The following is a 23795-nucleotide window of genomic DNA, read 5'->3' as shown; positions in this document are numbered from 1 at the left end:
TCTCTTGAGCCGTTCATCAGCTTTCAAATGAAAATTAGCTGTCACTGAAACCCACTAGGGTGCCATACTGTGCACATTTAGGGCTGTCTCGAATTAAGGCAACCAAATGTCAGCGTTAGAATACCCTGACTTGCATGATGTTTTAAAAAAAATGAATATCACTAGTCGGGCCTAGTACTTACATTCTATGCCATTCGATCGCCTCATTGAGGCCCCTGGTGTCACTTTGTGTCAAAAAGATGAGCCTTTGCTCTTTTTACAACAAAATCCTGCTTTTAATATGTTGATTTGCCCCTTGTACCGTTAGCAGCACTGTCCATCTGAACTCCTCATGAGTATGTTGTTTGTCAATAAAATGTACGCTGTATTACTGGTAATAAATGTAATAAGAGTACATTATTGGTCTGCTTGCGGGTGCCGCTTAGGACGTCTAGTCTGTACCAGGCGTCCTTACCTCCACCCGCGAGCAGACCCGTAATGTGGTGGCCCGTCATGAACGGTGCCAGTCCCTTACCGGCACCGTTCATTACGTGGCCGCCTTCCTCGTAATGAGGCCCAATGAGGCTATGATGTAGATTTTTCAGATTCCAACAGTCAGCGGATTCTTGAAAATATATAAATAATATGAATGGAACTCAGTTATGTGCTCTAACCAATCCTATATTGGAATCTGCATGAATTGCTCATTTTTCAATGCTTGTATGATGGATAAATAAGGGAAATACATACTTAATAATTGCAGATTTGTTGTCATGGGAGGGATGTTTTGAAATGGGAGCTATTGAAGAAAGAGAACTATTGAAGAAAGAATACATACATTAAAGCATTCTACTGCTGTGGGACCAGACGTTTTGTCAAACTTAACCCTAAAGGGGAATTTAAGCTCTGGGCTGTCTTACTATAACTGTTATTAAATCCTATAAAATAACCTCCTTACTACCAAAGACATGGCACAAGTGCTACATTGTACCAATATTTAAAAAGGATGATTGTCTGAAGACTGAAATGTACCTGCTAATAGCACTGTTACGTTCATGCAATGCGATTTTAGCCAGTGTTTTATTGGAAGATTTGGTATATTTGATAGAGAAGAATGGAATACTACAAAATATCGAATTGGGCTCAGGAAATATTTTGGGGACCACATTCAAAGATTTTATTTTTAACCTGTTGGAAAAACAAGCCTGGGGATATTCTGCTTGTACAGATTTGTTAATGCTTTCGATCGCATTGATAGAGCCGTCTTTGGAGAAAATTAAAAAATGTGAGGTATAAATAATGGTTCATTAAAAATGATAAGGATGTTAACGTTATAATGATTTTATATACCAATGAAGTCATCCAAGTGAGAGTAAATAATTGTGGATTACTATCCAGGGAAATCGTGACATCTTTAGATTAAGACCAGAGTGAGCCTTGGCGTCATGTTTATTTAATTTATATTTATTAGTACTGAATTATGATCTTAAAAAGACTGAGTTTTTTTCTCTAAAATTAGGAGATACTTGCATAAATTAGCTTGCATAGGCTGACAGTATGATTATCCTTGATTCTGCTGTGAGGCTACACCGCAATCTGGATACTAATATTACCCTTTAAGTGACAAAAAAACGATTTGCAAATCACTTGTTATTATTTTCATAGCAAGAAGAAAGTAACACATTTTATACAGTGAATGAATGGAAACGTGGTTTTCCTATATGAAGTTGTCACGACTCGCTCCCTTCGCTCCCGTTCCCACCACTTGGGGGCATGATTTGGGGTATATTCCCTACTGGACCTTTCCTCCGAACCTTATGCTACGGTGCTGTGATGAATTGGGAGCGCTAAATCCCTATTTTCCAAGCTACTTCCCTTCCGGATCCATTCCAGGTTTTTGGCAGCCAGCATGCTTCTTTAACCAAATGACTATGCTTCACAGAATGCCTGGCCCACTGCTCCACCTCCACCCTTGCAGGACAAGGTTGGGTGGAGGATAGGCAACAGCTGTGGCTGCAGGTGCAGCAATCAGCACACCTGAGGCGTGTGCTCGTTAAGCAGCTTTAAAAGCCTCAGTCTTACTTCAGTCCAGCGCTGGTCATCGTTTGCAGTGTTCCTGTTGTGACTTGTGCCTTGTTCCTTGTTCCTTGCCTTTGTACCTAGTTCCTAGTTCCTGTTTTCTTGTTCCTCCGCCCTGAATTTCGGATTCATGCGCTAATTGATTTTTGCTCCCTTGATTCCCTTTTTGTCTTCCTCTGTTTGCAGGCAGCATTTCTCAGTGCTTTCCCCTTTTAGATGCAGCCCAGTTTGTCTGTGTTCTATATTTCTTTGACTCTGTCCTTTGCTGCTGTAAACCCGTATGCCTTAGCCTTCCTCTTAGATTAGCTTCCTGTCTTTTCCTTGGAGGGGTAGGGAGAAGTTTGCATTGGTTATTTCGTTTTTCCCTGCTCCTGATCCTTACTTTCTATTGGGATCCATTCCATGTTTTCCATTGCACTTCTGCATTTATTTCCCATTTGATTATTAGGTGTGGTGTGCGGTTGTAGCTAGCTCCTGTGTGAATGCTTATGTTTTCCTCACTAATTTGTAAACACTATTCCAATTTAGGTATTTAGTTTTCCTCCCATTGCTGTTATAGCCTTTCTGGGTCCCAGTTTCATCAACAGGATTCGTGGGCTAGCTGACATTCAAGAGGTTTATCTCGTCCTCGTGAGTACTGTTCTTTAGTTCCCTTATTTAATACCATCAAGAGTGTTAGTTCACAGATCCTGTCATTGCTTGCCCTCCACGTGGGTTTAGCGCCGTCAGTACCTGTAACAGCAATTGGGGGGTAAGGCGCTTGCCGACTTTCCTCGCGGTCAGGTGCTTACCCCACATCCCTTTTCATATATTGGTATTGTTGTCACACTCTATTTGCACTCCTGGGTTCTAGCATACATGAGTCGTTGTTCCTGTGTGCACGTAGTTTAATTCAAAGCCTTTCACTGTGTAATTTAGTGCACATTTCCCTTGCCATATTCGCTGTCTTTGTACTCGCCTGACTAATCCTGACAGAATGACCAGCCCAAAATTCCCATTGAATATGGCAAGTTTAAGAAAGAAAGGCAGCAAGGCCTCTAACAAGTTTGTACAGAAAGCTTCCCCTACATTTACCTGTGACAATCAAATCACTAGTCCTGACTTAAATGAACTCCTTGTCACGAATGGGCATTTACGTGCAAAGTATTTTTCCCATAGGATGGCACATCCTACATTGCCTGATCCTAGTTCTATCTTTTGTTTTGATCCCGATTCTATGTCAGCGCAAGCCTTAGCCGCAGAAAACAAAACACTGTTAGACTTATTATACAAGAGTACCTCTGTTGTTGAACCCCATGATTCCAGTTGTGCTTCACCTCAGATAGAACAGTTTCATGGTACAAACATAAAGAATGGAGGGGTTCCTTGCATAACTTCTGTTTTCTACCCTCAGTCTAAAGCATACTCCTTTGCACAGGTACATACTGTAGTCCCTAATGCCAAGAGGTCTAATGTCAATAGTTTGCTTAAGGGAAACACAGACCAAGTTGGTAAGAGAAACTATAAATCACAGAACCTGCAAGCAGTAGAGGACAATGTACAATTGGTGCACATCCAGATTGCTAGTGCAGGATCCAGCCCTGTTGCCACTATGCCTCCCCCTGTGCCTACTGATAGTGATGTACAGTTAATGCAGGGCATGCTAAGAGCTAAGCTTGAGGAGTTAAGACAAGAATACATTTCTTTACAAGAGGAGAATAAAACCTTGCACTCTTTACTGAATACACCTCAGACTTTATCTGTTGATGTTGAGGAAGTGAACACTGTTCAGCCCCTGAGTGCAGAGACTTTGGTAAACCATGATATTTGTCAATATGTTAGATCTATTGGGAGTGAAGGTCTTACGTCTAGCACAGCGCTTAATCTGGGCACAGTTTCTAACAATTGTTCTGCTGTTTATCAGGGATTGCAGTTAGCTGGAGATTTACAAGCCACTCCTTTACCTAAAATTTCCTGTGTAGCAGTTTGTCATAATTCTGAGCTAGCACACATACAAGCTTCTGATTTCCAAACACAATCCCCAATGGTGGCATACACAGATTCAGTCACTACAGTAGGCTTAGGCCCTGCTCTTGATACAGCTGCTGAGACTGAAGTAGATGTTAAAGCTGATGTGGAAAACGATGTTACCTCTGGGTTCACTCTTCCTTCTGCCAATTCTGATCAATACGAACAGTCAGAGACAGTACAGATTTCATGTTCTGATGGACTCATTCCACAGTATACAGAACCAAAAAACCGGCAGGCGATTCCTGAACTGTTGATTGTTAATCTGCCTCTTTCAGAAGCTAAAACAGAGGAATGGACAATTGACGAAATCCTGATTAACAGAGACTTTACTATGGTGATTCCACTGGTTGATTTTGACTTCTACAAAGAAAGAGACTCTGTGTCACCCACTAAAGAAAGGGACTGCAAGGGTACAGCTCAGTCTTTGGTTACTGGTGCCAAGGAGTCTACTGCCCTAAAGGTGCCCTCCATTCCTGAGCCACCAATGTGTCTGTCAACTTCTGAGACTTCTGTCTGTCCTCCTACAACCATTGACTCTTCTATGATCCAATCCACAGCCCTGCAGTCATCTTTGGCACACGTGTCTTCAACCAATGATCTGCTGCCGTGTCTGCCATTTACTCAAGAGCCAGTCCCAAAGACCTGGACATGTTTGTATCCAGCAACCGAGATTGCTTCAGCTTGCATGCCTTCAGCCTCAAGGTTTCCCCTGGCCTGCCTGTCTTCAGCTACAGTGACTCATCCTGCAGATCATCCTTCAGCTTTAGAGCCTCCGGTAATCCATCAAAAGTGCATGTCTTCAGTCCCGGAGTATACTGAGTATTTGCCTTCAGTTCATGAGACGCCTGTATCCTGCTTAGCCTCGCTGCCAATATCAGAGGTATACCTGTCTACACCATCAGATCCTGCTGTATTTTCTTCTGCTCCAGCGATTCCTCCTGAATCCCAACCATTTACTGTCGATGAACGTCTAGCTTGCCTTTCTTTTGCTTCAGGAGGAGCACCAGAATGCCTGCCTTTTCCACAAGACGATTCTCCCAACTGCTTCACTTTAGCATCAGAGCCTCCTAAAAATGCAGCATCAGAGTTTGAGACTTTTGCCAGCTCCCGCTTCAGAGTCATCAAGCTGGACCAAGTGGTGAGTCAGAACCACTCACCTGGGTGTGCACAGGGGGTGGTGCAGACCGGCGTATTACCTACAGGACTTGTGCAACAGAATTCCGCCAAGAAGCACCAGTTGGGTGCTAGTAGCCAAAGGAAGGGAATGACTGCTGCAGTTCAAAATGTGTCTGTTATTGCTCATTCTGCGAGTGTGCCTAAAATACCAAGTACTGCGTCTATCACTCCTATCAGTATGCCAAACGTCCCTGCTGTTGTATCCCACGTGCAACAAGGTGGTTACACGACTGTCACCAGGAGTACCAGCCTTGTACAACCCATTGGACTTTCAGGTCTCCAAGGCGTAGAACATGTGCAGTCAAACCTTAGTCACTTTCAACCACAAGCCTTTTCCCAGATGGATGACAGAAGAAAATCTGAGCCAGCAATTTCCTCACCTCCCGCATGTCCACTCTCGGCAGAAAGGCTAACAGGGCTTCTACCATTGTCTAAGGCATGTTGCACCAGCCTGCCTCCCTCCTCAAAGACTTATAAGGGTCCACTTCCAGTGACTGAGCTTCCTGGACCTTCCAACTCTGCTTCAGGTCCTGCAAGTCCTTCATGCCTTTCTTCGAACCATGAGTCTCTTCCTCACCAGAAGCCACCATTTCCATCAGTGCCACCTCCAAAGAAAAAGCACTCCCATCATGGAAAGAAGATGTCTCGTGCGGGTGGCGGGTACCCGAAGACGGCCGTAGGAGGGGGTATACTCTCACGACTCGCTCCCTTCGCTCCCGTTCCCACCACTTGGGGGCATGATTTGGGGTATATTCCCTACTGGACCTTTCCTCCGAACCTTATGCTACGGTGCTGTGATGAATTGGGAGCGCTAAATCCCTATTTTCCAAGCTACTTCCCTTCCGGATCCATTCCAGGTTTTTGGCAGCCAGCATGCTTCTTTAACCAAATGACTATGCTTCCCAGAATGCCTGGCCCACTGCTCCACCTCCACCCTTGCAGGACAAGGTTGGGTGGAGGATAGGCAACAGCTGTGGCTGCAGGTGCAGCAATCAGCACACCTGAGGCGTGTGCTCGTTAAGCAGCTTTAAAAGCCTCAGTCTTACTTCAGTCCAGCGCTGGTCATCGTTTGCAGTGTTCCTGTTGTGACTAGTCCCTTGTTCCTTGTTCCTTGCCTTTGTACCTAGTTCCTAGTTCCTGTTTTCTTGTTCCTCCGCCCTGAATTTCGGATTCATGCGCTAATTGATTTTTGCTCCCTTGATTCCCTTTTTGTCTTCCTCTGTTTGCAGGCAGCATTTCTCAGTGCTTTCCCCTTTTAGATGCAGCCTAGTTTGTCTGTGTTCTATATTTCTTTGACTCTGTCCTTTGCTGCTGTAAACCCGTATGCCTTAGCCTTCCTCTTAGATTAGCTTCCTGTCTTTTCCTTGGAGGGGTAGGGAGAAGTTTGCATTGGTTATTTCGTTTTTCCCTGCTCCTGATCCTTACTTTCTATTGGGATCCATTCCATGTTTTCCATTGCACTTCTGCATTTATTTCCCATTTGATTATTAGGTGTGGTGTGCGGTTGTAGCTAGCTCCTGTGTGAATGCTTATGTTTTCCTCACTAATTTGTAAACACTATTCCAACTTAGGTATTTAGTTTTCCTCCCATTGCTGTTATAGCCTTTCTGGGTCCCAGTTTCATCAACAGGATTCGTGGGCTAGCTGACATTCAAGAGGTTTATCTCGTCCTCGTGAGTACTGTTCTTTAGTTCCCTTATTTAATACCATCAAGAGTGTTAGTTCACAGATCCTGTCATTGCTTGCCCTCCACGTGGGTTTAGCGCCGTCAGTACCTGTAACAGCAATTGGGAGTAAGGCGCTTGCCGACTTTCCTCGCGGTCAGGTGCTTACCCCACATCCCTTTTCATATATTGGTATTGTTGTCACACTCTATTTGCACTCCTGGGTTCTAGCATACATGAGCCGTTGTTCCTGTGTGCACGTAGTTTAATTCAAAGCCTTTCACTGTGTAATTTAGTGCACATTTCCCTTGCCATATTCGCTGTCTTTGTACTCGCCTGACTAATCCTGACAGAAGTAAAAAAAAGATCCCTGATTTACAGCTCAAATGAGGATACTGACGTAAAGATGTTATCACTGGTAATCTGTTCTTCTAATAAACTGTCATGAAATGAAGATGATACAGAGCTTGATACATGTCCTTAGGGTTTGCCACCTAAAAAATGTTAGTAGAGGGAATAGAAGTTTGTTTATGGAGGAAGACGCTCCATTTACCCTTCGGTCCCTATGGTAATAATTCAGAATGCATTAGAAATACCATAATTAAAAATGTTAGTGAAGTGGAGGACATTACGTACACATTTTACAGCCAATTAAACATTATTTGTAGCTAGAAAAGGAATCCTCTAAAGTTCTGAATTTGTTGTTGAACGTAGAAAGCGGTTAGCTGAGATTGTGTGTAGTGGAGATAAACCTTTGAATTCAAAAAATGTGGTAAAAAAGAAACTATGAATTTGATGGGTGTTTGACTAAAAAATAATGGAAAGTTATCAACAATATGTGAAACAGAATTTTAAATTTGTATTTTTACTTAAATATTTTACGAAATTTCCTAATTATAGGTATAGATGTGTTTATATGTGTTTTAGATTCAATTTACTTCCCTCTTTGGAAGTGACGGATCCTAGAATTGTTTGATAGGAATCTAAGATATTCTAGGTTGTGTACATTTAAGGAAAACTATGAGATGATTAAACATCTAATATTAGAATGCGAACAGACGAAAAAGATAACGTTTTCTGCTTTTAAATGTGTATTAGTAGAAATACATTGAAACTGAATATCTTTTATTGATTAATTAAAGGGAACCAGGTTTATCAAAATTTAGCATTAATTAGACTTGTTTTGAAGTATACAGTTTGTTAGCAGAATCATTTTCCTCTTAATAATTTTTATATAATTTGAATGAATGTATAAACTTGGTAATGTTCTGTATGTAAAAAACAGTTGTATAAAGTTAGCTTTCTTTTTATATTTAAAGAAAATATTTGAGAAAGGTATTTTAACTTTCGTAAAGCATCACACAATAGAAACATAACATAACTTGGGTGAAAAAATACTGTACATTTTACCCGTTTGTGAAACATTACAGCTGCTTAGGGAAATCTGGTTTCCCTTAGTACCTCTGAGGAGCCTTATTGGCTAGTGTTCGGGTGTTCCAAGATCCTAAACATGGAACCTCCCAAGGGCAGTGCATTATGCAGGCGCCTATGAAGGACATGTGACAATCCTTGCAGTACGACAGATTGTGCCAGAGATAATCAAACACTATAATATGCAATGCATCTTCCTGCTAATATTTTTAATTTATTTTCCTAATAGATGTATATCTGTTTTAGCTTATTTGTTGTAGGATACACTAACATATGACTATATTAGAGTGCTTATATTTTTTGTTTAATATTTTAATGATCTACTGCATGCACGATGATCAAGTGTCTGCCCTTCGAAGTCAGACACGTCAACATTGAGAATGCATTCCAAATCCTTCATATACAAAAATCAAGCCAGGGTCCTGCAACCTGCGGTTCGCTAGATGTTTTGAACTCTAACTTGCATGATCCCTCATCATTGAGGACTGGCTAGGGCTGACGGGAGTTGAAATCCAAAATATCTGCAAAGCCAAAAGTTGCAGACTTCTGTCTTATGTAATGGCAATGGAACACGTGTGCATTCTGGCTGAGCCTTAGTCACTAAAGCTGATTTAGGTGGGACACATCCCCTTGGTTCTATGTGGCAGAATAGACTGAACACATGTCACCTCTTTAATTGACCTTCATTAATATGTTTATTCAATCAACACGATTGTAAGTATTTAACCTTTGGCACAGATTTGATCAATAACTTGTGTTTTTATTTAAAACAGATGTTCTTGAAGATGAAGGTTCAGATGCATCGTCTGTCATGGTAATGAATAGTAGATTTCTTTTAATATGTATTATCTTTCAAGAAATAAAATATCCTTCTTACAAAACTGTAAATGCGGTCTTTTGTTGAGGTTCTTAAAAGCTAGAATTTGCAGCCTGTTTGCACAAATCTAGGTTTAATGAGCAAAGTGTGTTGCTTTCAATAAATGGGCAAAAATCTTGAAAATCATTTATTCAATAATTTTTTCTACCAGTCTACATTAACCCCCATACAGTAATGAAGCGGTTGAAGTTTTAGCACTCATCAGTCCAGCTTTTATCCCTCTTCCCCAAATTTTGTTTTTCATTTTAATTCCAAATATATGCCGCACCATTTGGTTTTTCTCAGTTTGTATGTTGGTTTATTTGCAGTTTACAAATATTCCTTTCTATAACCAATGTTGAGCTGTGCATAATTTTTACTTTTTTAGTTCTTATCTTGTTATCCATATGTTTTTGGAAACCATTAATTTCTTTATTTTAAAACAAATGCTTTTAGAAAATGTTTTGTGGTTTAAATTCTTCCTCACAAAAACCATGTTGGCCTGTTTCAACATCCGGCGTACCTGATGCATTTCACCAGACTAACTTTGAAGCCTTCTTAATATACTCCTTTTGTAAATTAGCATTGCAAAATCATCTACAAATCTTTTTTGGAGATACTTGGGTTCAGTAACAAATGTAATCATACGAAAGCATTTCTGAACAAGTTTAAGTTGGGGATAGTGGGGAATTGAAAATTTGAGAGAGCACATGGAGAGCTTCATGAATCATCCTATGTGTTTTCTTTATTTCTAAATTCTCAGTAATTAAAGCATATTTGTTAAATATATATATACCTCGCGCATGTGATTTCCCTCCAAAGAGTTAGGCAATCAAAGAATCATTTATCAGTGTTATCTGTTTTCAACCAGTAACAATGTAAGTCATGCAGTTGTCTATTAAGATTTTAGAGCGGCAGAAAGGTTTTGCAAAGAACTAGGAAGGCGTAACAACATATAGTAACATGTCTGGAAGTATTAGGTAAACATTCTGCAAAATTAATTTCTTGCTGTTGGCACACTAAGAAGTAATCTTGCATAGTGTTGGTTTTCAAGCAGTGTTTGCACAGACTGAAGTGCATGTGGCTTTTGTCTCTGAATAACTTTGATCTAAATTACAGCATCCTTTTCACCAGCACAATGTGTGGTGAGATGGAGAAAGGAGGCTGACATGGTGTTATCATTTTGGCTATAGACTTTTATTCAAACTAAAGAAAAGAACCTCTTCTCTCCCTATTTCTAGAGGGGTTTTCCCTACCTCAACACAGAATAACTCCGGTGCTAGTCAGGATGTAAGTCAAAAACCAATATACCATCCTCTGTCCAAAGCAACTACTCTATCCCTACCACTAAGAAATAAACCAAAAAGGGATTCAATGAACTTCTTATCAAAGCCACCAGGAGAATGGATCTCTTCTCCCGGTGAAACAATTCAGTCTTAGACTGACTTAACAGCAGTCTCTTGTACCAGGATCTGAGTTAGCAAATACACCAAGACCAGGAGAATGACTGCCTTATCTGGAAGAGTTTTTAAGACTGTTCCTTGATAGTTTTTTGTGCATGTTTTAGAATGCTCATTATTCCCCCCCTCCTCCCCAAAGGAGTTGCAAACAACAGAGTTAAGGCTTTATCAACTCTTCTTCTAATTGCTGGAACTTTGTCAGAACTTTTTATATCTTACGTATTGGGGAGATTACTCCCTGACAGTTGTTGGATTATTGGTATCGTTATGATGGGGTTCCCATTGTGGCAAGGGAGTTCACTCCAGAGGCACTCTTGAGATGTATGGTTTTTCGTATAACCACTGTGATGAGGGAGATCACTGCTGAGGAATACTTGGCTCTTGGTTATCTGAGTATCACTACTGTGATGAGGGAAATCGCTCCCGAGGAATACTTGACTCTTGGGTATCTGGGTATCTTCACTGGGGAGCGTTACCGGTTCTTCCCGGGATCTCAGGTTGCTGTTGGTTCTGTATGCGTTCAGCGTGTATTCCTGCTTTTCTCCTCTTTGGTCTGATTGGCTCTACAGAGCCATTGCTGCAGCATTCTCAGAGTGTTTTATGGAGCACACGGTCCACATCAGAGAGGCCATGCCGCAGCTGGATTCTTCTTGCTTCTGTAGTGAGTTGGGTTTGCTCCAGCTCATGTGGTTCTTTTCAGCCTCTTCTTCCGAGACTGACTGTCTCTCGAGGCTTCAGCCAGGTTTGAATTTCCTGGGCCCTGCAGGACAGATGCCAGATTCTCTTCCTGCTCGCAAACACATTTAGTCCTTCCTCTGTCTTTACTTCATATCGTTGGGACCACCCCAGCATAGTATCAGTGTTTGCCCTCAATGTCTCTGAAGTTATTTTCATGCCTCCTAGTGGCCACCTCCTCACAGTTCTTTGGTACTCCCTTCTACTGTTTTGTATGTTTCCTTGGTTCTTCTTCATTTCAGTCCTTTCTGTTCTTACAGATGAGATAGTAGAGACTTCACAATAACACGCAGTAGTAGTTTCAGGTTGGGAGGGAGAAGGTGTTAATAGGGCCATAGTTTCTGGGAACAAGGATTTAGGAAGGTCTTTCATGGGATGGGAGTCCTTATCCCCCTGATTGGAGTCTCTCCCTATGAGGTCCTCTCACTTTCTACCACCCTTACGGGGAATGTTGGATAGTGGCCTCACCTCCCTAGCCTCATAGGGAAGGGCTCACCTCTGGGGAGAAGTGACGAGATCCGGTCAATCATCAGAATGGGGCAAAGTGACAAAAAAAAGGAACATTTGAGTATCTACTCGGGGTAGTTTATGTTTACTCCTATGCATAACATATTCATTTTTGGTAATTTATATACATTTCCTTTTATTACATGTGAATTTATGCACAATGTAAGTGACTTAGACAAGTCTATGTGATGTACAGACAAAATTAGCATTTTCGGGACATTTTGTACTGCATGTCCAGAGGAGGGAACTTGAATATGATATGATAGGTTATTTATAACGCGCTTAATACCCAGAGGTTTCTAAGTGCGGACCCGGGGATCGAACCTGTGTGGCTCCGTGTCATCTTGCTTCCAAGGCGAGCATGTTGCCGCTGAGATATCCTCCCGAGACAACATGATGGCATAAGGGATCAAGAGTAAGACTCGGACACAGTAACATGTTTCAGTATGAAATAGGACCTTTATTGTCAAAATAATTGTCAAAATAATAAGAGGGGTTGGGGGAATCCTACCTGTCCCTACATCTATGACTGGGTTTCCCTGCCTCAGCAAAACTAATGAACATCTCTGTCAGGATGTTAAACCAAAGAGCGTCCTCCGTCCTGTGTCCAAAAACCCTCAACCGACCCTTACAGTCTAAACTCAAAATAATGTGAACAAGGGGATTTCTGTAAGTTATGCACTTATAGCTGTCTTTCAAAGTTCCAAACATAAAGTTCCAAAGTGCAGAAAAGAAAAGGAATTAAAGCTTAGTGTTTCTTCTGGTCTGTCACTGTTTGTCCGGTACTTCCGGAAAAAAAGGTTAAATAATGTTCCACTGTTTCATAGGGCTCGCCCCTTGCGCCTCTTTCTTTATACAATATTTCACTTCACAGTTTCAAGGGGGACAACTTCTCCCTTGAAGTTCTTTACTTATTATGCTTACACAGTTTTAAGAAAAATAACTCTATGCCTTTTTTGTTTCTTCTGTTTTCACCATTCAGTATGTCAATACAGTTCAAGGTTTACTCCAGTGGGATGAGTCTTCCCTTGAGTTTCCTTTAAGCATGCAGTTCTTTTGAATGTTCAGTTTCTCACACTCTGTATGTCTATTAGTTTAATAAGGGTTATGGTCCTTCCCTTTTTCCATTCACTGTTCCTTTTTCTACCCCTGGTGTACTCTCCTGCCAGGGTATTTGCAACATTGTTACTGATCCTTAAAAGGGGTATGGGTCTTCCCTTTTGTATTCGTTCTCACTGAGTTTTAGGTTTACTTCTCTTCTTTACTCCTAGCTTACTTTCCAGCCAGGATATCCAGCCAGGATATCACCACTCTGTTTCTTTGGTGAAGGTCCCAGACTCGCACAGTGCCGGTTCACTATCCTGCCAGGGCTTTTCCGTTCTCCACTCACTTTCTTTCATCCAAGAAATAATGCCTCTCCAGTATTGGGTCACTGACCGTTTCTTAGCAAAGTTCTTATTTGTATCAACTCCTCTTGTCAAATATTTGGTCACCCCCCCCTTTCTTAGCGCTGTTTGTATTTGTATCAATCTCTCTTTCCAAATATTGGGTCACTGATCTTTTCTTAATACTGTTCGTAGTTGCATTAATCTCTCTTTCGCAGGGGTGGAAATTAAGGTTGTTGGTCAGGAAAACTTGGGAATTATATACCTATGTCACAATAGGCCTTGCAAATGATCGAAATTGGAGTGCACAGCAATATATTCCTAAAGATTTTTAAATTGTTTAAACTATTTTAAAGATATTTCAGGTGCAAAAGGATGTTTTCCTTGGTCCAACCGGAAAACATTACCAAATCGCAACAGCAAGAACCGTTTTGCACAATGATTAAATGCACTCAAATGGGGGAGTAAATCACTGGGATCCCAACACTGCGGCAAGTGTATGCAGTGGCAGCCATCTTTAACTAATATTGATCCATTGTAAATGCCCCTTTGTATTCTGGTCAGTGTGAGGAACCTGAGGGCCCCCTCACTTCTTTCTCCCCATCATCCTCTACTCCTCCCGTGGTGATATTATAGAGCCAACATGCAGAGTTTAAGCGTGCTGCTTAACACAAGAGGCACGCAAAGGGGCATGCTGAAAGTCTGTCAGCAATTTCTAGAATATTGTCATCTCATCAATTGGAAAAACAACCTAGAAGAAATGGTGGTGTCCAGTAGCTGTATGTGTACTTTTTGAAAGCATAATCTTTACTACGTGTGCATCAAACAGCTTGGGTGGGGTTGGCTGGAAGCCCTCCTTAATTTATTGTAATAAAATGTATTTCTAAATGTATTTCAACCTTAAAGGTATCTGTTTTCACCATTATTTATTGCAACATCATTTAACTCAATGCGAACTGTGGAGAGAACAAACATATAAGTTTGTTTTGTGTGGTTACAGGGAATAAGGGCGAATGGTAGGCAAGATATCGCCATGAGGCATCTTTTTACTATGACACAAACAAGATATGTTTTCTCATTGATTGGCACTCAGGAGGGGGAGAGAGAGGAGTGGAAGACTGACGATGAGATTGATCCAAATTTCCCTGCAAGTCCTGAAACATGTTTGCAGATAAACCTTGTGTATCAAGAGGTGATTGAGGAAAAGATACAGGAAGTGATCCTATTGCTCGCTCGGAATAAGGAGCGACAGGTAAGGACATCTCATTTTGTAAATGGACAACACCGTTTGATTAACACTGTGTTAGGGGCTTTACTTCAACTCCTCCCACTGATGCCAGCTCTGCCTGTCTGTGGATTCCCACAGAAAATAGAATTGCCTCCAGATGTCCGCTTCTGTTTCAGTTCAGTAAGAAGGTGGACATATTTACACACACCAAATTACCAATCTCTCAGGGGCAGCAGAAGTGGATTGGCCAATCGAGAAATCTCCCAATTCCTCAACAGTATTTGTCATAAAACCAGTTACATTTCATCCCTATCTTCAAGGCAAGTTAGAAGATTCCTCCATAATCCCTTCCACTGCATCCTGGGGAGGTAGGACCAACCAGGACGGCCACCCACAATTAATTTGTAGATTCCGACCATAGATTTACCAGAGAATATTTTGAGGATGCACCTCCAGAGGGGAATGATGGTTCCACGTGTTTGGTTCTTGTCTTATTTTGAGAATTTGTTAAACGTCAAGGGAAATTTACTATGATTTCTTCAAAGGTGCAGTGATTGCTTCATAATTGGGCATGTTTATCATATGGCTTTCACCACATGGAAAACTCCTTCACAGCCATAGCCATGGTGTTTCAATCCGTATGCCGGTTTGGGTATATACTTTGTTAAAATATCACAGAATCATTTTTGCATACTAAACTCGGCACCGCTTTTGTTTGATTTTTTAATATGTATGTATGCTTTTGTTATTTATTCTACTGTGTTATTTTGTATTTGAATATTCTTTGAATTCGTTAAGATCTCTTTATCTTCTTTGATGTGTAATACGTTGTGCACCCTTAATTTGAGACCATGAATGATGTCAAACAGACACGCAATGCACAATTCACTGCACACCAGAGCCCGCTTCTGCGATTTTGTTGGGTTTTTTCAATTATGAAGGTGCTTTTCAAACCTTATTCTAGTTTTGGTTATTGCCTTGACAACATTAAGTAGCCCGTTTTATTGCAGGTGTTTTGTAGGTTCATATTTCAATGTTTCATTTTGTGGTGTCATTGTGTGGCAGTCATGGCCTGATTTAGGATACTTAGTACACATTATTTTGCTAAAAGGTTTAGAGGCACTATCTGCTGATTTTAGCTGCTGGATTGCCACTAACCAGCAAGTAACGTTGCCATTTAGCCGGTATATTATTGACATGGGCAGTACTTTGTAGCTGCTGGAAAAAAAAATGTTAATCAGCAAAATAAATTGTTCTCATTTGAAAGAACACACTAAAACAGGAATTACACAATGCCCCTAAAACACAGTTGAGCGTGAACTCACATTTTCACAAACTCCTAATTAAGTACAAGCATCCAGCACCTGCAAATCTTAAAACAATATAAATTACACATTGTATACTCTTAAAACATGTGGCTGATCTGTATAGTGAGATTACATCTCACTGTTGAGACTGGCAAATTCTGAGGCAAAGGTAGACTGGTAAAGGATACGCCACTGGGAAATAAAGTTTTATTTTTCATGCTGTTTTTAGGTCAGAAATGTTTCTGTAGTTTATTTTGTATCATATAGTGTAATTTACTGTAGTTTGACCTTTCAATTTTACCAATTTGTTATTATAAGACAATTAACATTTCTTTTTTTTATGTGCTTCCCCAATGATAGTGATTATGACCATTTAAATGTACCCTGTATCACCTTTTGCTTGCCACCTCTCCCACTCCTTGTAAAAGTATCCACAAAAGAGAGGCGAGAGTGAGGTGATTGGCATGCACCCATCATTTTGCCCACACCTTTTCCAGCAGGGGGAGTGGAAAGTGAAAGGCACAGTTGATTTTGAAAGAAGATACAGACTAAGTGCAGGAGCATACAGGTCCATGTTCACTATCTAATAATCTTGCAGTTGCTGCATTGTGCACCATCTTTGCTAGCAAAAGAAAAGCAGATGGTAGAGCTGGATGTTAGGCAAGATTGTATGTAGTAACCCTGTGGGAGACTACACCAGCCTTGTCTTCATGGTAATAGGTAACCCACCTATTGGTAGAGGCCTGTACTACACTAGTTGGTTGAGTGACTGAGCAGCCAGACTTCTCTCAAGTGGAGTACATGTGAGCTGTAGAGATGCAACACTGAGATTCATAATTACAAGTATCCAAATAACACTTATACTGAAGGATTTCTAGTAAAATACCTATTTATTTAACAGTCAGTTTTAAATAAGCCTTCTTTAGAAAGGGCAATATGCACCAATTAAAATACACTTCAAAAACACTTCCTCGGCTTCAGGTTAAGCAAGTAGATACCCTTTTGGGATGTCACACACACACTTCCTACACACTGAGGTGACTTCAATTGCTAGGGCACTGTGGACATTGATAGATCACTTTTGACACTTAATACAATACTGAGGTTGTGGAAAAGGAAAAGGTTAGTGAATGAAAAAGGTTAACAGATTCTTAGAGCATGTGAACACTTTTTATTTTTATACTTGACTTTAATCGAAAAGATTTTAACGATTTTTACAAGGACTTTTTTTCTTTTCAGACAATTCAATGCTACTTCCATATTTCACTATGCAATTTTCCAATGAAGTCTAGGTTAGACCTTTCCCAGCAATACAAGTTAAACATATGCACCACCTATGAGGGACAGTTAAAACCAAAGTCATTGGGTCAGAAGAGTCTGCAGGGAGCCAGGACAGCCAAAGTCAATTTGAACAATGTCTAGGGAGCTGAGGCACGTCTTTCAAATAGCACACAAGTCTTGTACAATGTTATTTAGAGAGTTTGTAGAAAAAGAATCACTGTTACGCCACAAGCTGTAAGGCTTGTGAATGGCAGAGCTGGCAGGAACTCTGCAAAAAGCAGTTACTGCAAGTCTCCAGTGAGAACAAGCAAGCTACAGACAAAAAGAGGTAAGTGACCCTTCAGTCAAGACAGTACCTTAGGTTTGAAGAAGAGGATCCAGCTGGCTTCTGTTCTGGTTGCAGTCTTGCAGATCCTGGTTCCTGGGCCTCAGTCATGGGGACAAGACGCAGGACCTCTATAGGACTCCTGCACTATAGTTTGAAGGTCAGCGGCGGCTACGGGCTCTCTTCAGATCAGCCGCACTTTGCGGTTTCAGCTACCGGTCAATAGCACCACTGCAGTTCTTGGACACTTGGTGGGCGTCCCTTGATTCTGTGGTCCAGCACTCTGTTGAGGTGGCTCAGGCTTGGGTCGTACTGCTGCGGGAGGGTCCTCCTGGAGCATTCTGAAGGTCTGGTCCGGCTTAAAGATGATGCACTCGATTCTGGTGTTCCTGACCCCTGGCACTCGGTTCCAGCAGCAGCAAGGAAGTACAGCCAGCACGGAGAGGGTTTCCAGTCAAGTTAGTCTTGGGGTCAGTTGGTACCACTAACCGAAGGGAAGAAGTAATCTGTTCCGGGCTTTTCTAGTCGATACGAAGTTGGAGATTCGGCACTGCAGCAGGGCTTCAACTGTCAAACCAACAGTCCAGGAGGGTGCAGCAAGTTTCTCTTCCAGTTTCTTTCTTCGGATGTTTCGTCCAGTGGTCGACTATGCCTTCTGTTCAAGAGACCTCGCCTTTTATGCAGGTTTCTCCCATTCATGCACAGCCTAGCTGTCACTCACACAGCAGGCTGGCTGTCCTACAAGCCAGCCAGCCAATTGCCTCTGGGTGCATTCTGGTAATCGAGGAGATTAGAGACAGGGAGTTTCGGGCACCTACCTCGCTTCCTGCCCTGCCAGACACACTGGAGCCGGAGGTGGGTTTCAGCATTGAGGCCCACCAAAGGTAAAAAGAACGAAAGGGTTAAACCTGCTTTGGCACGCAGAGTAAAACCCAAGAAAGACCTCACAGGCAAGAAATCGTGAAAAAAGAAGACCAGGCCATTTTGACAAAATGGGCACACATGGGTGCATTACTGCAGCTGAAGATTCAGTCTGCGGTAAAACGCACAATGGTAGAAATATGAAACCACTGCCACCAGCCATTAATTGTAATGAGGGTAACATAATAAATGTTACATGAGTAAGTAGGAAAAGGGGCTACTAAGTAACCCCCCAGTACTTTCACATAAGATGGGGTGTACTGGACCTACATAGGAAAAACAGGTAAGTAAAGTCAATTTCACTTTACTACTCTTGGGAACAGTAGTTTACCCAATAGAAGGTATTAAAAACCTTATGAGAAATCCAAAGGCCTTCTCTGTGACACTGCACTGTAGGTGCTATGTGTCACATTACAAAAGGTAGAGTCCTGTGGAGTTTGGCAGACTCCAAAACCAAAAGAAACACAGACTCCAGATCAGATCAAAAATACATGAGACAATGAGAAAAGGGTCTCACTCGTTCCAGGATAAAAATGAAAAGTCCTACAGTCCAGCAAAACAGCTGGGGGTCTCTAAGGTTGAAGGGAATTGGCACAGAAATGTGAATTCTCCCCAACACTGGACATGGTGTTAAAGTGCAATGGGAAGGTCTCTGGACCCAGGAGGATGCTGGAAAAACTCTCATTGGGCGGGTACTCTGAGCACCACTTTTTCTTTTGTTAAATTCAATTTTTATTGCTTTTTTCGAGCCAACAAAGAGCTTATTCAAAACATAAACTTTGGGCACATACCCATAACAATTTCAGCAAAAAGCCATATATCTCTGACGTATTCACCCACCCTCCCCCCTGCCCCCAAACCCATTTTGTCGGGACACAGGATCCGCTTGTACATGGTTATCCTCTTTGGGCAGCGCCGACCGGGTTTATGACCATCAGTGTTTAATCGACTCCCCTTAGCCAGGTACAATGTGTTCTATGCTGAGGCCGGTTTCGGGCCGGGTCGAGGGCCCATGTTGCCCTCCGGGCGTGTCTTCCGTGTTGACAAACACCTCTGTGAATTGCTGCTAGTCGATCTCTATCTGCGCACTTGAGCCCTGTATCGCAGCCGTTAGTCTATCCATAAAGTAGATGTCCTTGGCCACTGCCACCCATTCTTTCCTCGTAGGAAGGGCTGCTCTCTTCCATGTCCTAGCCCGTGAGGCTCTGGCTGCCAACAGTAGTCAGTGTGTCAGATCAGGGAGTTTCTCCCAGCGTTCGTCCCTTTGCTGTAATCCAAATATTAGCAGAATTGGGTCTTGTGGGTAAACCCCCTCCCCCTTGAGCCAGCTAAGCACTTCCGACCAGTAAGCTTGGACTTTTTTTACATGACCACCACATGTGCCAATAGTGGCTTTTTCTCCACATCCGTGCCAACACACAGGGACAACATCCGGGAACATCCTAGAGAGGGTGATCGGGTCATACTGCCACCTATGGAGAAGTTTGATGGCATTGGTCTTGTATTGGCATGAGATCGAGGTCTTGAATGCCCTGCTACAGATTCCTCCCCCAGAGACCATCCCCGATAGCACAGCCCAAGTCCCTTTCCCATTTCCTTCTAAGACTTTTGGTTGTTCCCTCCCGGGGGGTCAAGAGTGCTCCATAGAGGAGGGAGATGAGTCCTTTCATTTCTTTGTGGGAATCTAGGATTTTTTCAACTGGGGTAAGCCTTTTTATTTTTTTTTTTTTAAACAATTTTTATTATTTTGAACAAACACACCAAACATTACAACCAATTAGGACGTTCATAGTCAGTATCAACATCACATTATACAATGTTCTCCTTCGTCCTCCCCCCTCCCTCCTCATAAACTCATGTCGTTACATCCGTGCCATCTACATGAACATTCTCAGGTATCTCAGTACCTGTCAATTAGTCTGAGTCTTCCGTTGCATGAGTGACCTGGTGAGGGTTTGCCATCGAGGTCACCAATTGCCTCCAAGCTATCAAGGGGCCCACTTCTTTTTCGCCCCGGGGTAAGGCTTCTTTGTATGCATGGCTTTAGTCTCGGCTTCATTAGGATTCCCTTCAAAGTATAGGAGCGGGGAGAGTCTGCCAATTCCCAGTGCCTCCTCGAGCTCCTGGATAGTTATGAAAGTGTCCTCCCTCACCAGCTGGCCGTCCCTACAAAGTCCAGCGTCGAACCAGGACTGGTAATGTTCATGGCCTGGGATTTCCTCTATCACTGGTGTGGACCAGATATGGCTCAGTGGTGAAGGCCATGTGGTCACTTTCTCCCTATTTCCCTTCCCTGCTAGTGCTTTCCACATTGTTCCTAGTATTGGGTGGTCCCTAATTATTTTTGGGAGCTTTTGCAATGGGAACCATAACCATTTGCATACTGTGACCTGGGGTAGGTAAAAGTTTTTGAGGTAGACCCATTGTTTGTTGGGGTCTTCTCTGAGGTGAGGGGCTAGCACCCTGAGTTGTGCCGCTCTGTGGTAGGTAAGCAAATCTGGGAGGGTGACCCCTCCTCTTTCTTTGGGGAGGGTGAGGGTCTCGTATCCTATTCTGGTTCTCTTGCCCTGCCATATGAATTTCGTTATGCGCTTTTTGGCTCCTCTGAGGTACGTCTCTGGAGCCTCCAGAGGGAGCATCTGGAAGACCTACAACAACACCCTAGGGTGCAGATTCATTTTTATGGCATTTATTCTTCCCATCCATGAGATTTGCTTATTTCCCCAACCCTCCATGTCCCTGAACAGCTTATCGAACAGTGGGGGATAGTTTGCCTGGCTCAATTCCTCATTGGGTCTAACAATATTGATCCCCAGGTATTTTATTCCATCCGTGCAGATTTGGAGGCCCAGGGGGGGTTAGTTCTGCCACATTTCTATCCATGTCTGGTGCAAAGGGAAAAATCATTGACTTGCCTAAGTTTACCTTGAAGCCTGAAAAGCGACCAACCAGTTCAATAACCTGTAAGGCGGCTGGGACAGACCTAGTGGGCTCCCTCAGGTGCAGCAAAATATCGTCTGCATAAAGGCTGTATTTGAAGGTACGGTCTGCCACGTCAATACCCCTTACCATCGGAGAACCTCTGAGGTATTCTGCGAGTATCTCCATGGTCATGGCGAAGAGGAGCGGGGAGAGGGGACAGCCCTGCCTCGTCCCTCTTTGGAGGCTAAAGATACGTGACAGGTGCCCATTAACCATGACTCTAGCTGATGGGGATATGAATAAAGCCTTGATGGCTTGCCTGATCCTCATTCTGAAGCCCAGCTTCTCGAGTACCCCATGTAAGAACCCCCAGTCCACCCGGTCGAATGCTTTTTCGGCATTGATAGACAGCAGGACCAGGTTCTCCCCCCTCGGTGCTGCCTCCCTCATGACATGCAGAGTTTTACGTAGGGTGTCTGCCCCCTGTATAAAGCCCACCTGGTCAGAGTGGATTAACCCCAGCATATGGCCCTCCAGCCTCGTGGCGATGATCCTGGTGAATAGTTTTGCATCCACGTTCAGGAGCGAGATTGGTCTGTAGGACCGGCAGTCTGACGGATCCTTCCCTTCCGTTGGAATCACTGTGATTAGTGCTTTGCCAAAGGACAGGGTTGTCATTATGTTAGAGAATAGGCCTGTTAAGAACCCCACCAGTTGCCCCGAGAAGGCCTTGTAGAAGCCTGCGGTAAACCCATCCTCCCCTGGGGCCCTGCCCAGCTTCAGGCCGATATTGCTTTGAGCACCTCCTCCTCTGTTATCGGAGCGTCTAGGGCTGAAGATTCTGGGGTTCCAAGGACTGGGAGGGTGACCCCACTAAGATATGCCTCGAGTGCTTCCTTCTCTACCTCCTCTTCCCTCCCGTACAGGGTCTCATAGAAGCTGTCGAATTCCTATGCTATGCCTTCCGGGTCTGATCTTTCCCCCTCTTCACGACTCGCAATTCTTGCCACCCATCTGTCCGCCCTCTGGCCACAAAGTTTAGCTGTCAACATGGCGACGGCCTTGTCTCCTTTTTCATAATATCTCTGACGCAGGTGTTGAAGTCCCGCTACAATTTTACCCATCTCCAGTTCCCTCGGTTCTTGTCTCTTCCCTCTCGCTATGCCCAGATACCTCTCCTTCTCTTCCTCCTCTTTTCCTTCGGACCATTGCAGAGTAAGTATCTCTGACCTCAACCTGTGAGCCAGGAGGGTCCTAGCCCTCTTTTTGGAGGCCCCTTCACTAATCAGTCTACCCCTCCAGGTTGCCTTCGCCGCCTCCCATACAGTTTCCTGGTTCACTTCTCCAGTATCGTTTAATTCGAAATATTCTCTGATCGCCGCTGTCATCTCCTCCTTAAAAACTGCATCCCTTAGTAGGAAATCGTTACATCTCCATAGGGATTCCCTGGGTTTCAAGCCTGATATGCTGATGTCTGACCAGACCAGGTCGTGGTCCGACCAGCTGACCGGGCGGATCTCGTAGGCGTCTATTCTGCTCATGTACTGGTGATCCGTGAATACATAATCTATTCTCGTTCTGGTGCCATGGACTGCGGAATAGAAGGTATATCCCTTTCCGATTGGGTGTAGCTCCCTCGAAATGTCCACCAACCTCTGCTCCCACATTAGGTCCCGGACACCCGATGCAGTCATCCCCCCCCTCTACTGCCTGTGGGGATGGTCTTCCCTCTATGGTCTAACTCCCGGTCCGCCCACATAATGAAATCCCCACCCAGGAGAAGGAGCCCTTCCGCTTTGGCCATCACCTTTTCCAAGGCTTCTTGAATGAATTCCATCTGACCCACGTTGGGGCAATATATGGCTGCTAATGTAATTCTGGAGTTATGCAACTTGCCCCGACACCACCATGGCTCTCCCATCCTCCCTTCCCCACCGGGTTACCTCTGTTAATTTTTGGTTCCTGTGAAGTAAGATACCAACTTCGCCTCTCTTTGTATGGCCGGACGCCCAAAAGGTCTGGCTCACATGCGTTCCTGGGATGGCCCTCTTCTTCCCCCCCCCTCACTGTTCTGGTCTCTTGCACAAAAAGAACATCTACTCCCGCGTTCTTCATTTCCCTCCCCAGAAGAGATCGCTTTGTTGGGGAGTTAAGCCCCTTGACATTGAGGGAGCCTAACCTGAGTGTCTCGACCCGACCCTTTCTCTCATTGTCTGCCATTGATTCTTTGCCTTGTGTTCATTATGTTCCCGGTCCTGTAGGGGCTGCCCTGTTCCCTCTTGAAGCTGGATAAATACTGAGCCCGAGAACCCCTAACCCCAACTCCCTCCCCTCACCGCTTCCTTCTCCCTCCCCTGTTCATGACGCCTGCCAACGGGCAAGCCACCAGGGTGAAAGCATGACCATACACCGCAGATCTATTGTTGGAATCTGTGTCCCCGGCCGCGGTTGCTTAACTGCTGTTCTTGCACTCCATGATAATTAGTCTGTATTCTCCTAGTCCTCTCCAGCCTCCGACGTCGGGGTGTT

The 23795-nt window shown here is 43.4% G+C and overlaps 1 protein-coding gene across 1 annotated transcript in view; it reads left to right on the top strand.

Moving 5' to 3' along the window:
- Positions 1-23795, top strand: part of SNAPC4 (small nuclear RNA activating complex polypeptide 4) — a 676731-nt gene that overhangs the window by 77441 nt on the left and 575495 nt on the right. Inside the window, exons 3-4 of the mRNA XM_069609574.1 lie at positions 9113-9153; positions 14376-14534. Coding sequence (XP_069465675.1) covers positions 9113-9153; positions 14376-14534 — 200 coding nt within the window. The remainder of the gene's footprint in view (positions 1-9112; positions 9154-14375; positions 14535-23795) is intronic.

This window comes from Ambystoma mexicanum, chromosome 8 (genome assembly GCF_040938575.1).
Source record: "Ambystoma mexicanum isolate Mex_15411 chromosome 8, UKY_AmexF1_1, whole genome shotgun sequence".
In the NCBI taxonomy this organism is placed as follows: domain Eukaryota; kingdom Metazoa; phylum Chordata; class Amphibia; order Caudata; family Ambystomatidae; genus Ambystoma; species Ambystoma mexicanum.
This window is presented reverse-complemented; position numbering and strand designations above follow the sequence as displayed.